At 37.8% G+C, this 15,682-nt stretch overlaps 2 protein-coding genes and 1 long non-coding RNA gene across 4 annotated transcripts; all 3 read left to right on the top strand.

Moving 5' to 3' along the window:
- The first annotated feature begins 332 nt into the window (after positions 1–332).
- fbxo36b (F-box protein 36b) lies at positions 333–2,928 on the top strand. 2 transcript variants are annotated; one of them, XM_079348018.1, is made up of 4 exons: positions 333–466; positions 908–1,016; positions 1,738–1,910; positions 2,103–2,928. In XM_079348018.1, the coding sequence occupies exons 1-4, from the start codon at positions 371–373 to the stop codon at positions 2,607–2,609; spliced, it is 885 nt and encodes a 294-aa protein (XP_079204144.1). In that variant the 5' UTR covers positions 333–370; the 3' UTR covers positions 2,610–2,928. The 2 variants fall into 2 exon arrangements, with proteins under 2 accessions (XP_079204144.1, XP_079204143.1); XM_079348017.1 differs by having other exon boundaries at positions 333–493.
- Positions 2,929–3,029: 101 nt separating this feature from the next.
- LOC306826610 lies at positions 3,030–6,728 on the top strand. Its single transcript, XR_013779456.1, has 2 exons — positions 3,030–3,531; positions 4,904–6,728. It is a non-coding gene; the product is annotated as an uncharacterized lncRNA (long non-coding RNA).
- A 949-nt stretch (positions 6,729–7,677) lies between these two features.
- grk7a (G protein-coupled receptor kinase 7a) lies at positions 7,678–14,343 on the top strand. Its single transcript, XM_079348005.1, has 4 exons — positions 7,678–9,035; positions 10,465–10,920; positions 13,358–13,638; positions 13,823–14,343. Exons 1-4 carry the CDS (start codon positions 8,439–8,441, stop codon positions 14,160–14,162), a joined length of 1,674 nt encoding a protein of 557 aa, XP_079204131.1. The 5' UTR covers positions 7,678–8,438; the 3' UTR covers positions 14,163–14,343.
- Positions 14,344–15,682: the final 1,339 nt, after the last annotated feature.

Genomic DNA, 15,682 nt, shown 5'->3' with positions numbered 1-15,682 from the left:
ACTAAACATTTTAAGTAAACAAGTGCAAAGCTAATTTACGGATTCAACACCAATAGCCTACGAATCAAGTGCCCCATATTCATCTGTAAATAGAGCTGCAGGATTAAGATTACACTGCATTATTTTCAACTAGCCTTATAGTGTATTACAAAGCAAATGACAGTTTACTGTGCACCTGTAAGCCTGTTGTAAGTGTATAAATCAAATTTCACAGCCTACTCGACATTTACTTTCGGTTCAATGTTGCGTTTCTCAAACCTTCCTATACGTAATTTTCCTTTGGTTAAAATAGGCTGAATCTCATTATTTGACCTTAACGGCTTCTCTAAATAAGAGAGCGTTGTTGCCATGACAACACCGAAACTTTGACATGGCGTCCCTGTTAACACACCCGCTGTTTGAAATCTCTGGACGCGGTCCACCACCAAACAAAACTTTTTACTATTTTGCTGTCACGAACAACGTTGTAAGTACCGATAATTTAATAAGAATTGTAAGTACTTGTTTTTTTGTGTGACATTTCATAAACAAGGCGTTGCTGATGAGCGGTTACGTCTCTCGTCGTTACAAACTACCCTTTGAGTATCGGTTGCTAGTAGTAACTTAAAAAATTAAAATTAAATAATAATAATAATAATAATTGGCCCATGCAATAATAACTTCAACACCCACAGAACTTGTAATGGTAGATAGTTTCAGAACTTCATTGCTGTATCTATCCTACATGATGAAGACGGGGATGTTTTGTGAGGTCATTTCGATCATTTTAGAAATCTAATCTGACGGGTTTGTTGTTTGTACGTAACCACATCTTTCTCTCATAAGAAGTTGAACTCATTGGCCTGCAGTGGAAGTTATAGACGTTATAAAAGTGGTGAAAATATAATAATTTCATGCCAATTTTCAGGTGATCTGGAGATGGTGGAAGATATCTCTGAGAACTGCAGACAGGCACTCCAGACCCGGGGAGCTGAAGCAGCCTCACCAGGACTTCTTGGATGACATTCAGCTACAGAGTAAGGACTTCATTCAAACTTTATCTTGACCTGAAAACATCGTACACCTCTTGGCAAGTTTATCATCTTTAAAAAAAAAAAATGTTTACATTAGATTTTCCAGATTTGTCCACCTAGCCAACAATATATGCTTTTCACTCCACTTTTAACTGGGGAGTTTAATTTTACATTTAACATGTCTGGTTAATAATAATTTAAAAAAAACCCATTATTTATGAAATAACTATTTCATAAAGAAATTCATAACTAGAGTGTTTCATCAAAATAAAAGAATGTCTACTATATTAGGTCTACTTCTTTGAACACAAATGAATGTTTGTGTGGCTTTTGGTTGGTATGTGAGTCAAAGGTCTGCACAAAATAAGGCTCAGAAAACCTCTAATCTTAAGTGGTGCCTACATAGTGGCTTTGCACTTTTTTATAGAGAGCATTTCAGAGGTGAGTGTCTATTTTTGCAAAGTGTTGTTCACGAGGAAAAACAGTCTGATCTGTTTTGCTCAAAAATGTCTTGGAAAGGCTTCAAATTACCGTTTATTTCTATTAGTTTTGATAAGGTTTATCAATATAACTTTTTATAATTTCCATTTCTAGCAACACTAGACCTCTACAGAAATGTGTTTTTTAATCACACAGTGCTTTAGATGTTTATTGTTCTATGTTCAGGTCAAAGCATGTTTATATTTTATGTGAGAACATACTGAGTGATCCGCTTTTTCCCCAGGTGAAGTCAGTATGGTTTTTGGACGTCAAATTTTGCAGTACTCCAAAGCTCTGTGCCAAGGCCACTATGATTATCTGGAGCGTCTGCCTGATCCTTTACTTATGTGTATAATAAATTATCTACAACTAGAGGATGTGGGTCAACTTGGACAAACGTCACATAGGTTCAGACAGGTAAGTTCCAGAAACACATGAAAAGCTAATGATTTAGTTTACAGCATTGCACAATATGCCTTCTGTTAATATGTTATGTGAATGCATCATAAGAAATAAAACGTTTTTAAATCTAAATGATTTTTGTTTTGGAAAGCAAATGATTTCAATGTGTCAAATCAGCTCTTATGTTTACATTGGTCTGCCCTTCAGTTATGCAGGTCAGAAGGGTTTTGGGAGCAAGCAGTGCGTCAACACTGCAACACCGTTTCAGATGAGGTAATGTCTCTGGCAGCTGAAGTGGGTTGGTGTAAAATCTTCTTCACCAGCAAGCTACAGCTGCAGAAATTGCTTAGCCGCAGGAGGCTGAAGTCTTATGAGGACCATGAGGAAGAGCTCCCTGACCCCAATGAAAAGGTGGAGAAATCAATTGATGAAAGCTCAGGGGAAGAACAGATACCCGGTTCTGAGCTAGACTCTCAAACTGGTATTATCCCAGATCCATGCCTTGGCACTGAGACTGGCACTGGCTTCGGCACCAGCTTTTGCTGTGATGCTCACCCTTACCCTGACCCTTGCCCTGAAACTGAGGCTGACTCTGAATTCAGCTTTTCCTTGTCTGACCAATTGCTGCAGGACACCAAGAAGAGTGTGGAGGAAATGCAGGGCCCAAACGATGCACTCAGTAGTGGAGGAGGAGACTGCAGTGCAGAGCCATAAAAGACACTGAGTCAATAACTGTTGTACATTCCTTAATCTTAGATGAGCTATTTAATGACCATCAGAATAATTGCACCTTTAATTTACAATATTTTTCTTAATATATGACATATTGTTTCTGAGATGTTGATTCTCCACAGTATCTGGATTTTATTCTGTTCTCATTTTACTGTGCCATTCATTTTGTAACTAAGTGTAAATAATACACAAACTGAAAATGCAAGAGGGCCTTATATATATTGTTATAATTGGTTATGTGTATACAAGTTTAAAGTTTTATATCTGATGTACATAACACAAAATAAATATACAAAATATATTTATGCTTGTTATTCTCAAACTTATATCAAACTGCTGTGCCACTTTATGAGATTTAAGAGGGGCAAGGGAACATTGTACGTCATGTCAGATAGGTGTTAATGTATGCTGCAGGGTATTTTACTTTTTCTGATGGCCTTCAATAAACTGTTTAAGTATTTTACTGTGGGGATAATTTCAAGTTATTGTTTTGTTACATTTAGCGAGTGATTTGTTATTAATCAGGTCGTATAGAAAAAGTAGTCAAGATTAAGATCTGGCATTTATATCTATAAGTGAAAAAATCAATGTTTCATACTGGGCCATTTGTAACCTTGTTCTTGATGCCGATTTATTTGGAAACGGTGGTTCATTGTTGAGAAATTCTGATCTGTAAATCTTAGACAGGATTTTGTGTGCGTTATTGTGGGTGACCTCTTTTAACAACTTTCCATTCAATCATCTTAACATTTTTTTTAACCAGGTCATGGTTCTTAGAAAAAATTACACCCACCCCCTCCAAGTGGTTTCATCATTTTATCAGCTTAGCCAGGAAACGCAGTTCCTGGTTTCCCCAATCGCCTGTGACCAAATGAAGAACGAAGGTCCCTTTCATGCTTACCAGGTACAGAAACTTTTTCATCCGACTGCTTTAATTGAAAGACCTTTAATCATATTACAATTTCACAGATGGTGATGATTGTATTTGATTTTTAATCTTGTTCTCTTAGAAATATTACTAGCTATTTAAATACTGAATGCTTTTTCAAAGGTGTGGTTCACCTGTTTGACAGCAAGTGGGTTAAATCATTACCGTACTTGGATTGCTTTAAATCACAGATAACGTGCTCGAGTGATGATTGGATTGTGAGTGTAGTGCAAATAGAAAACAGTTCCCTATAGGGGGCACAATCTGCTGGTAGCTGTTAGTCTACTCTGTGTTCAACTCATTCTGAAGTTCTTACTTTGGTTTCCTGTGTGTCTTGCTGTGCTTTATAATGGAATACATAACAGTAAGCAAAAAAGTTGCAAGTTTTCAAAAACATCTACCTCGTCCAGATACCTCGTCAAGCAAACTTTGCAGAGGGCTAAATCAGAGTCTGATGGGTTTGTTGTGAGGGTCCAACAAAATTAAAGTGTGTGTGTATATATATGTATATATGTGTATATATATGTATATATGTGCATATATATATATGTGTGTGTGTATATAGGTATATGTATATAAACAACCAGGAAGTTCCCCTGGAGATATACCAGATTTAGCAACTGAAATGGACTTGTAACTGAGTTGTTTCCCTTGCCAGAAAACTGAGCTTGAGGCAGTTTGAGCAGGGATTAGCAAGAAGTGAGTCGCAGCCACCTGTGCTACTGGCCTGCACTATGAGAATTTAAAGTGGTAGCTCACCTCTGATTCTAATAGTATGTCATCCGTGGTTAAGTCTCTACAAGTTATCCTAAGTCTTTCTTGTATCTAAAGATCGTATGACTATTGCTGAGTCCAACGATATTCAGAAGTAATTTTCAATTGCCTCTTGCTATACCAAAACTTTAAAATGTACAACTATAAATTACTTTGGTTACTGACTATTCTGGCCTGTGGGGCCCACCCCCTGCTCAAACTGGACTTCTGGATACCAATCAGATATGGACAACATCCTTACTTAGCTTAAAAACTAACTTCTGCAACATATGGTATGCAAACTAGTACCATGGATAGCACAGATCTCTCTGGGTTTTGGGTCACAATTGAAATAATTATTGAAGGGGCAATAAATGAGATATTCTTGGAAAACCCTCACAACATGTTTGGGTATTATGCTGGAGCCTTATCCGATATCTGATCCAACTCACAGCCAAATGGTAATCTGATGATGAGCTCCTGTCCTCAATTCACGTGAGCGTCTCGAGCATATGACCTCAGATCTGATCAAACATCTACTAAATAAATCACTGACCTTTTTTCCACTAATAACCTCCTCACCATCCAATATCAGATCAGGATGGCCAATTGCTGCAATCACAGCCCTCAGGATGTATCAACTCTTTACAGACTTCCTGTGAGGTCACCATGTTGAGCCCTCTTCAGCACCTGACCTGCTTTGCTCTAAAGGTGCAAACAACTGCCAATATCCATTTTAATGAAAATAAGCAACCAAAGGAACTTTTCATCTGACCAAGAACTCCTCACTTGGCTGCTACGTTTGTATAACTCTGCTGAACAGCTGCCAAGTCCACTGAAGCCTGGTGGACTGGGCCAGGCTTTGCTTTTCAGCAGTATTCACGTTGATTAGATGTAACAGGTAAAGATTCCTCAAGGGCTGGAGCTGATTCAAGCTAATATTGAAAGATAGACAAGATACTCACTTGATCAATGGTCAATTACAGGCCTTACAAACAGCTATTCACACCTCCTGTCAGCTACTTGTATAGGTTTGCACTGTGGGAGGAATCAACTGAACCCTTAGAAAATCAGTGCAGTTGATAAATGTTTGAAGGCCCAAGCCTTCTGGCATGTTGGAACACAGAACTGTGTTGCATTAAGGCAACCATTATGCTGTCCTATTTTGTATGGTCATTTCTATTTCCCCTTTCTTGCTTTTACATTCACATGCCAATTATACTTCTTTTGATTCTTTCTGAGAAAGAACAAACCCTGTTGGACACAGTGCAGTTAACAAACAGACTGGATTTTATGTTTTAGTTACTTTGCTTTTATTTGTTGGTGTTCCCTTAAAAGTCCCTGTTTAGTGTCCTCCTGTTTAATCCTCACTGTTCCATTGGGAATGTTTTCAACCTCTGCAACTTTAGAGCTTGAGAGAGCCCATAGATAGAGTTAGTCCATGTAAAGACCACAAAGCAGACCATGCGGGAATTAGGATGAAAATGCAAACCTTAACCTTTCCTTCCTCTTGAGGCATGGCTAATCTTCTCAAGGGTAAAGCAACATGGTGCTCAAAGAGCAAACATCTTATTTAGGAAAATATCAAACATCTTAAACAGAGTGGAAAAGAGAAGTAGGAATTTCACTTATATCCTCTCTCTTTCTGTCTCACTCTTGCATGTCTGCTATTTATCTCAATAACTTGATCTCCTTTTCTCCAAATTTGTGGTTTTGACATCATTTAATTTAGGCTTTTATGTACAATTTAAAAAAAAATATGCATGTTTGTAAACTGCACGTGATGACAGTTAACTGTCTTTGCAGGAATGCACCATGGAGTAGACCCATACACTTGGCTTTCAGCTTACCTCTCTCTGCCTTCCCTGACCTACTGAAAGATGAAACCTGTAGTCTCTTTTCATCCACTCAGGAGGCTTAACTTCTTACTGACACTATGATCTATTTACAACAGCACTGACGTCTGATATATTTGATATATACAGCAGCTATTTTTAACAGGGAGATACAGCTGTCTTAAACATTTCTATCACTGTTCACAAAATCAGTTAAAAAAAAAAAATCTCATCAAACCATAATCTCTTGTTTTAACACCTTTGGGACAAATCCAACCACTGGTAACTCAGTGTGATTAATTCTCTGGCTTTATAAGTTAGAAGGCCTCGGTCTCTCTGAGCAAGCAAAGCTCTTGATCTTTTGCGGGGCACTGAGCGCTTGAGACCATTTAAGAAAGGATTAACTAATATTATCTGAGGTTTATCATAGCCTACATCACCATGGTTGTATTGAAGGTCAGTGCAAAAAGCAATAAATGTAATGAAATGTGATTTATCATATATCATGGGTAAAAATACTGTTTAACAATGAAACACAAATGTACTCTAAACGTAATCTGAAAAAAGACCTGTGCGTATCTAAAACCTTGTTGCTTTCTTCTTGAGTGTAGTGTCATTGTAAGGTATGAAGTATACCCTCAGAGTGACCACCGTCCTGTCACATGATAGAGGTCATATGCTTCAGGCTTTTTATAACCCACCTGATGAAAAGAAGCTCGAGAACTACATTGATCTGATCCTCTGAGTCTTTGCTCTTTTGACTCCTGATTTTAACAAGCACTGCTCCACTTTTACCTAGTGATTGCCTTCTGTAATATGGACCATTATCTCATTGTGTTTTTAAGATCATACTAGACAACTGTAAATTCTAACCTATAATTATTATTATTATTATTACATGTCTTATTAATAATTACATTTTCTTCTCAATTGCTTATTGGTTAAAAGAACAGTTTAGCATATTCTACTGACTTCTTGTAATCTTAGATGTTGAATAGCATGATTCACATTACATGTGAATAAAATAAATACAATTTATAATTATGACAAAGCTGTGAACACAAGATGGACTAAACAAGCCAAGCGCCTACAATTCGTTTGATTACATTTTCTTTCATTTTAATAATAGCTAAATATTTCTCATTACTCTGATTATTTCACTGTTTTACTCCTGACACTGAAATACCCATCTTCTTAAATATAGTAAATTAGTTTCAAAAAGACATAGCTCAACTTGAAATGAATGCACTGTTTTTCAAAATCAATTTCATATTAAACAAATACCTCCACCTACCCAGATTTAGTTAGGAGTGCTCTTCATATGTCCTTTAGAAAACAACACAAATTAACATGTTTTATTTGAAAACATTTTGATAACACTGACAACATTGTACTATATAAGTAAGCTAAATTTTATGCAGGCTGTCTCTTTGTATCCAACTGATTATTTACTTGTTTAATCCGTAGTTATAGCTTTAACAAGGCATATACATGTAACCAAAAAAAGAAAAAGAAAAAGAAAAGTTTGAACATTTGATATTTTACCTTGTTGGTCACTGGTGAGAGTAAATTATGAAAAAGCCGAGGCCAAAAATGAAGCAGACAGATTAGGAGTAAGCTCTCTAAAGTTCCTGCTACTTTGAGACTGGGAGGAGGAAAGAGAAGTAGACGAGGATGTGAAGATATTCTGCTTTATTGCACAGTCATGGTTAGCAACCAAATATATTTTACAAACCTTCTGCTCAAAACTCCAAATATAACTTCTTTTCATCTACATGCTCTGAAATGAATTGTCGATAAAGATTTCTCCAACTTTCATAAAAAAAGATTCAAAATTACAATATAGTTCTGGCAAGTGTATCCTATTTTTCAGTGTTTTTCCCCATTTCTTTCTATATGTCTGGCTGTGTCTCACCATTAAATGCATGGTCAACAGAACCCATAGAACCACACTTGGAGACTACTGAACATCAAGAGCAAATATAGAGGGTTACAAAGCCTCTTAGGACAGAGCCCGCTTACGATTCCCTTTCCGTGCACAGCATCCTCGAATAGACCACACAAAGATCCTTAAGCCAAAATCCCTCCCTGGTATTTAATTCTAAATGAGTAATTACTGGGTGTGTCAGTGTGTCTTCGGATTCCAGGTAGGCTGGGTGAAGGAGCTCATTTACTGGCTGGCTTTGGAGGGAATTGCACTCACACTGATACATTCTGAAAGACACTGCACTGTTGTAAAAGGGCAACTGAAGAACCCAGTCACTTAGGGGGGACAGACAACATACAGCCGCCAAGATGTGTGACATGGGGGGATTGGATAACCTGGTGGCCAATACGGCCTACCTAAAAGCCCAGGGTGGTGATGACAAGGAGATGAAAAGGCGCCGTCGAAGCTTGTCTCTCCCAAAACCTGAGCAATGTGCTTCAGCACGAGCTACCATCGACAAGGACTTTACATCACTTTGTGAAAGGCAGCCTATTGGCAAAAAGTTTTTCCGTGATTTCCTGGCAAACAACAAAGATTTCAAGCTGGCTGTTGATTTCCTGGATGAGCTCTATGATTGGGATCTGGCTGAAGGTGCAGCAAAAGACAAGGCCCGCCAAAATATCATCAACAAGTTTTGCAAGGCTGACTCCAAAAATTTCCTGTCCTTTCTCACCGGGGAGCCTGCTGAAAAATGCAAGTCAGTGACAGATGCCAACTTTGATGAGGTGATGAAAACCAAGGTCCAGGAAGGTGTAAGAAGTTACCTCAAAGACAAACCCTTTACAGACTACCAGGCCAGTCCCTTCTTTGATAAATTCCTCCAATGGAAAGAATACGAGAAACAGCCCATCAGTGACAAATACTTCTATGAGTTTAGGACTCTGGGGAAAGGTGGCTTTGGAGAGGTAAGCATGAAAACCCATCTTCAATTTTTAACTTCAGTTGAAATGTGTGTTAGGCTTGACAACTTAACTCTTAATATTATTGAAATAGAAAAACTCTTAAATAAGGTATGGAAGTGTTTCCAATTTCTAAAATATGACTTATCTTCATACTTTTTTTGCATTGTATTCCACAGCTTTTGTGATTGTTGCTACAGGACAAAATTACAGTGTCAGTTTCATTCTATTTTTCAAAGCTACAGGGATGAATTTACTTCAAAAAGTAAGAGAAGATTTTCTAGGACAAGAGTCATTCCTTACATAATCACGAGGATTTAACTTGTCTCAAGGTCACCATGAAGTTATGTGGCATATAGGTGTACCAGTTGAAGTTAAGGAAATCATGTCTTATTGTCTTGAAATTAAACATCTACAAAGCAACGATCTTTAAGAAGTAGTCTTTGTTTGGTATCTCAAGCAAAGTTATGTAATTTTTTAAAATTGCTTCTTAATGTTCATTGCCTTATCAATCTCGGTGTTCCAGTACACACCTGAATATGACTGTACAACATGTCCAAAAATACAGTAGATGGTTATAGAAGGTGCCTGTAAGACAGTGTTTTGCAAACAATGATAACATGAATTGCAGGATAAGAAAAGAGCAATATACATTGTTATAATGATAATTTTAACATTGTAATATTGATGATTATCGCTGCTGTATTAAGATTAATGATCTTGTCATTGGTTTTGTTAAGAGCATAAAAAGCAACAAGGACCCACACATAGTCCTTGATGAACCTCATAAGAGTGTTGTAGCTTTTAGCAGCATGCTACAACTCCATTTCAGGGAACCAAAAAACTCATAATAATGTTTTAATTTAAATTAAGTTAAATAAAACAGAGCCCTTCATGTTAAATTAAATGCAGGAATATGATTTTCTTTATGAAATAAAGAAATAAAGAAACTGGACCAACATTCACTGCTCGTAACTTGCTCAGCAGTTTAATCCCTGGAAAAACCTGACCGTAGACTCAACTGTATAATATCACTATCATGTATGAGGGCAGTTATTGAGTTGGACAATATCTCCTCTGGTATATATATTTTTTAAAAATATTTAAATATTGCAAACATGGTTAATGCCCTACTTCGATGATTACATTAATGTGATCATATATTATGCAATAATACTGTGCTGGTATTTTTTAAATAAAGAATTTGCCTGGAACATACTCGGGTTTAAGCTTCACTTTTAAACAAAAGGGGAGCTAAAAAAGATTTCAGTCATTTGGACAATGATGTTTAATCATTGATCTGCTGCCTGGAGGCCTGCATGTTGGCTAGAATCCAGCAGTTCATGTATTGAGACTTTGGGAAATGGGTTCTGAAAAATGAAATAACATTGGCACTAGAAACAAGTTTCTTTTTAACACACATGTCTTTCCACAGGTATGTGCTGTCCAAGTGAAGAACACAGGCCAGATGTATGCTTGCAAGAAGTTGTGTAAAAAACGACTGAAAAAGAAGGGTGGTGAGAAGATGGCCCTATTGGAGAAGAAGATCTTGGAAAAAGTTAATAGCCTGTTTCTGGTCAACTTGGGATACGCTTATGACACCAAGACCCACCTGTGCCTTGTCATGACCCTGATGAATGGAGGAGATCTCAAATATCACATTTACAACATTGGTTATGATGGAAAAGGTGTGGACAAGGGTATTGAAATGAAACGTGTCATCCACTACACAGCGCAGATCACGACTGGCATTCTGCATCTGCATGAAATGGATATCATATACCGTGATATGAAGCCAGAGAATGTGCTGCTGGATAGTCAAGGCCAATGCCGACTTTCAGATTTGGGTTTGGCCATAGAGATTGTTCCAGAGAAGACTGTCACCCAGATGGTGAGTGTTATTCTGGTTAAAATTGCAAATGCCTTTTCACTACTTTTGAAGTACAATAGGATGTGCACTCTCGTAGCATAAATAATTCTATTTATTCATACATTAGGGGGCATCATGGTGAGATGACAGCAATGACAAAAAATGTAATCACAGTATGATTTTACATCATGATGACAGATGTCACTTCATCAATTATTGAAAGTTTATGCAATCGCACAGAGCAGAGGGAAGGCAAGAATTCACAACTGATTCATTACAGAGTTTCTGATCTTTGAAACATCAAGATGATAGTCAGGTGCTCCTCCACATACTTAGACATAAAGTGTGACGCAGAAAAGTAATACAAAACAGAGCAAATCGCTGTGTGATACCTGATGTACACTTTCACCCTCTCAGCGTTCACTTATCTAAAGAGGAGAACCTGAGTTCAGGCTTCTGGACAAGCTGTCAATCTTGGTGGGGTTTGTACTTTAAATCCGGACAGGGATTACTACTTTAAGATCTTTGCAATGAGAGACTCTGAAGCCATTATATAACTAAATTGATCCTTTGGTGACAGATTATAGCGTGAACATTTATAGGCCTACATTTTGTAAGGGGCTATGTCTGAAGTCCACAGAAAAATTAGCAGTCAAATATATGACAAAACATCTTTCAGCAACATGGTTGCAAAGATGTAGTAATAGCTGTTGAGTTTTTACCTCTACATAAAAGATTTTTTCTTAGTTTTCTTATCTGTGCTGACGTTACTTCCCACAACACATTACAAATCCTGTTAGCTGCTTTTTTTCCCCTCTTAACTTGAGCAGCCATGTCATTTATAAGTTCAGTCTTTTTTTATTTCAAATGGCTGCACAGAGGGAGTTATGGACATGATTGCAGGTCTTATCAATCACTAAGTTTTTAAATGTACCAGGTGCCCACAAAAATGTGAGCTTAACCTCATGAATTACATATAGAATAAAGATTCAGGACTAATAGAATAATTCAAATGTCTTAATCTTATTTTTATCACTCAGAGGATATTACATCCATCCAGAATGGTTTCCTTTTCAGTTTCTTTGAGACTTACTTGCAGTAGCAAAGAGTAAGCTCTCAGTTCCATGAAAGTCCAGTAAGCTCATTATCCAGTACTCTGATGCCCCTCAGCCAGCCAAAATGACTGGGCTAACCTCCTACAGGCAAGGCTGGCTTTGGTCCCCTAATCCTCTTAGTGGCATTACACAAGTCTGTCCCTGATTAGATTGACAGATCCAGGTAAAAACCTATGATGAATATATTCAGACATGTTAGCTTGCAAACAAGGTGACTTAAACTGTGTTGACAAATGAGATGTGTTCCTTGTTTGAACCAAGATCAGATTAATTTAGGTGATAATTTTGTAATCTTTGTGATTCTACATAAAAGAGTTTGGCCTCTTTGGCTCACTAGATTGTACAGGTTCTGTACATGCACGGTTAAACAGCTTACTTACAGATACACACAATGCTCAACATATAGTTTTAAGATGCCACCTGAAGAAGTAAAAATCATAACAGAAAGTTGATAGACTTGCATGTGAGGTGACAAAGGAGCAAGTAATAGGACATATTTTGAGCTGTTAAAACATTTTTCCAATAATCAGCTTGAGGGGTCGAGCCAGGGTCATAGTCTTGGCAAAGAAGCTGAAGGCTAGATCTTAAGGTACCAAAGGTGTTTAAAGATCAATTTTTGACTTGCAAAAAAGAACAATTAATTGATTTAATGTATTTCAATATGAATTAAAAGTTATAGAAATAGCCTTAAAAATGATGCAGCCTCCTGCAAAAGACTAAATTATGTAAAAACATGTTGCTCCAGGACATTGGCTCAAAGCTAGCTTCCAGAGTGTGCGCACTTATAATAAATTAGATGCATGGCCATGTGTAGTCCGGATGTTATGTACTTTTGATGGTGAAACTAGCTTCCAGAAATGGCCAGCCTTTATATAAGAGCCTGGACAACTCTGTCAGTGTGTAGACATACATGACTCTTGACAGGTAGTAAGCTTAGCATTAGGATTAAGCTGCTGGTCAAAGAGGGTTGCGAGGGAAGGAGAGGGGTGAGAGTGAGCAAGAGAGGGAAAGGTGAAAGTAACACAGACAGGGGTTAGGGTTAGAGAACATGATGAAGGCTGGAGTAAATCTGTAACCTGGGCTACTGACCTTCAGGTTGCTTTTTACCTTCCACGAGAACGTCTTCAGAAACTAATTGTTAACATCAACCACTCACTGTTCTATGACATAAGCCTTTTCATTTCCCAATGATTTACAATCCATGTTTTTATCTGGAGAAGTTGCTACACATCGAAAAAATATCATGAAGTTTCTAATCATATGAAGCAGAGAATCATTTCATCAATGCCTTGTATACAAAGCTCATACTCACTCTGTTTTGTCCACTTATCTCTCTCCTCCAGGCTGGTACTGGAGCATACATGGCCCCAGAGCTTCTTACCAAAACTCCCTACAGGACATCAGTGGACTGGTGGGCCCTTGGCTGCAGTATTTATGAGATGGTTGCTGGCTACACACCTTTCAAAGGCCCTGAAAGCAAGAAAGAGAAGGTGGAGAAGGAGGAAGTACAGCGTCGTATTCAAAATGAGGAACCAAAGTGGGAGCACAAGTGCTTTGATGCTCCCACCAAAGACATCATCCAGCAGTTCCTCAAGAAGAAAATTGAAGAGCGTCTGGGCATGAAGTAAAAGCTTTTTCTACACTTCTAAGCTGTAAAAGCCACTTCTATTAAGAGGAATGATTGCCTTTATTAAAGAGTTAGTTTGGGAGACACATAGCTAAAACAAATCTTTACCATAATTTCCACCTGTGCTGTCTTTATTTCTGACATTGTAATTTTGAAACACTGACACTATCCTTATCTTTAGGAACAACATGGAAGATCCCAGGAAGCACGAGTGGTTCAAATCCATCAACTTCCCCCGTCTGGAAGCAGGCCTGGTCCCTCCTCCCTGGGTGCCCAAGCCCAATGTCGTCTACGCCAAGGACACCGGCGACATCGCTGAGTTCTCCGAGATCAAAGGCATCGAGTTTGACGCAAAGGACGACAAATTCTTCAAGGAGTTTAGCACAGGTGCTGTGGCCATTCAGTGGCAGCAAGAGATGGTTGACACTGGACTGTTTGATGAGCTCAATGATCCCAACAGGAAAGAGGGCGGAGGAGATCCTGATGACGAAAAGAAGTCCGGCACGTGTATATTGCTGTGAGAGGCCATATGTTTGTATCTACCATTTATAACACTCAATAAGTTGTTTCTTTTCTTGGTCAGATGCACATTATCACTGATGTATAAGACGAACAGAGAAAGGTGAGCATGAGAATCTATGTTGGGATAGATGTACTATCCCTCTCTTTTAAAGATGCTCATGGTTTAGGGATCTGCTGTTTTCAAGGACGTGACAATGTTTTTTAAACATCATCTCTTTGCATTACAACTTCTCTTGTAAATACATGTATGTAATGATTTAGACTTGCAAACATGTTGACCAAAAACTACTGCTAGGGAAAATATAACAATCTTTGGATGAGTGTTAGATTAGGAAGATAAAGGCCTTTGTGCCAGAAATACTGATTACCTTTTGATGAAAATACTCAATGTAAACTGTCTAGAAAAAGCACTAACCCACCATCTTGTTTCTTTTATTGATGCCATCACAGGTTTCACTCTTTCAGCAATACAAAGTGCTATTTAGGCTCAAAGATAATTCGAGTATTAAACATTTTAAGCTGTGGTCCTAAACCTGATGACTGCATGTGCATCCAGGCGGTTTTCTCTCCACCTGACATTTTAGTTTTACAAAAAGCTAGAAAAGGCAATTGTTGCTATTGTATTTATTGTATATAAAGAAATCTATCTATGCACAGAAAGGAAGGCAAAGATGTAAGTTATTCAAAATGTAGTATCTATTGATCTATTTAAAAATAAAATGAAGAATACTGAACAGCTTTTCACTGAGTCCCTCTACTGTTGGTGCTATGAGGCTCAACTTAGTGAGAACTGTGTAGCCCTGGGAAGCTGGGAGAGAGATGATTGCAGAAATAGCAGTTACTTGCTGCATATGAAGGAGAAACATTTTAGAGGAGTTGGGCAATAAATTCCTGTACCAGGAACACGTAGGTTGCCCTGTTCACAACTTTGAAACACTGTGAAACATCAGGGCTCTTTTCTTAGTTTGAGATGAATATGAGTAACTCGGCCTGATCCCAGAAAAAAATGAAAGAAAACCACACTGCTGTGGTTGTTAAGTGTAGAGACTTGGGTTAGTTCAAAGAAAGTCCTCATAATTTTTATTTAACTTGTCTCAGGGTAATTATGTGCTTAAGTTTTTGAATTTCCAGATGTTGGGCAGAGTTGAGTTTTTATAGTAAATGTTAATACGATATACTGTAAATACCAATGACCGTACTTGTAAATATTACATGAAAGGAAAGCTACTTTAGAACTGACAATTGTAAAGCAGAAATTTCCTTGACTGTTGAATCATTTGAATAAATCAAAACATGTCTTTTGAAAACAGTGTCCTTTTTTTAATGAACATTGAAGTTAATGTCTTTGTCTCAATACCTTTGTTGAGCTCTGGAGGCTTTAAGAGCTCAACTACCACCAGCGTCAGAGAATTGTGCAACGTTACGGACGTTGTTTCACTATATATAACCACAGAGAAAGTGCTGCTGAGGACTTTGGAGTAAAACCTAAAAATATCAGCTGCATTAATCCCTTCCAGGA

This window comes from Symphodus melops, assembly GCF_947650265.1.
Source record: "Symphodus melops genome assembly, chromosome: 7".
NCBI classification, from domain to species: Eukaryota; Metazoa; Chordata; class Actinopteri; order Labriformes; family Labridae; genus Symphodus; species Symphodus melops.
Note: the sequence above shows the minus strand (reverse complement) of the source record. Positions and strands in the feature narration are given on the sequence as shown.

Bases quoted from the DNA above. Each gene is read 5' to 3' on its own strand.
- fbxo36b (XM_079348017.1), top strand. From the start codon at position 371: ATGGCGTCCCTGTTAACACACCCGCTGTTTGAAATCTCTGGACGCGGT. The intron at 494-907 runs GTAAGTACTTGT...GCCAATTTTCAG, and splicing joins CCGATAATTTAATAAGAATT to GTGATCTGGAGATGGTGGAA. The intron at 1,017-1,737 runs GTAAGGACTTCA...CTTTTTCCCCAG, and splicing joins GGATGACATTCAGCTACAGA to GTGAAGTCAGTATGGTTTTT.
- grk7a (XM_079348005.1), top strand. From the start codon at position 8,439: ATGTGTGACATGGGGGGATTGGATAACCTGGTGGCCAATACGGCCTAC. The intron at 9,036-10,464 runs GTAAGCATGAAA...GTCTTTCCACAG, and splicing joins GGAAAGGTGGCTTTGGAGAG to GTATGTGCTGTCCAAGTGAA. The intron at 10,921-13,357 runs GTGAGTGTTATT...TCTCTCCTCCAG, and splicing joins AGAAGACTGTCACCCAGATG to GCTGGTACTGGAGCATACAT.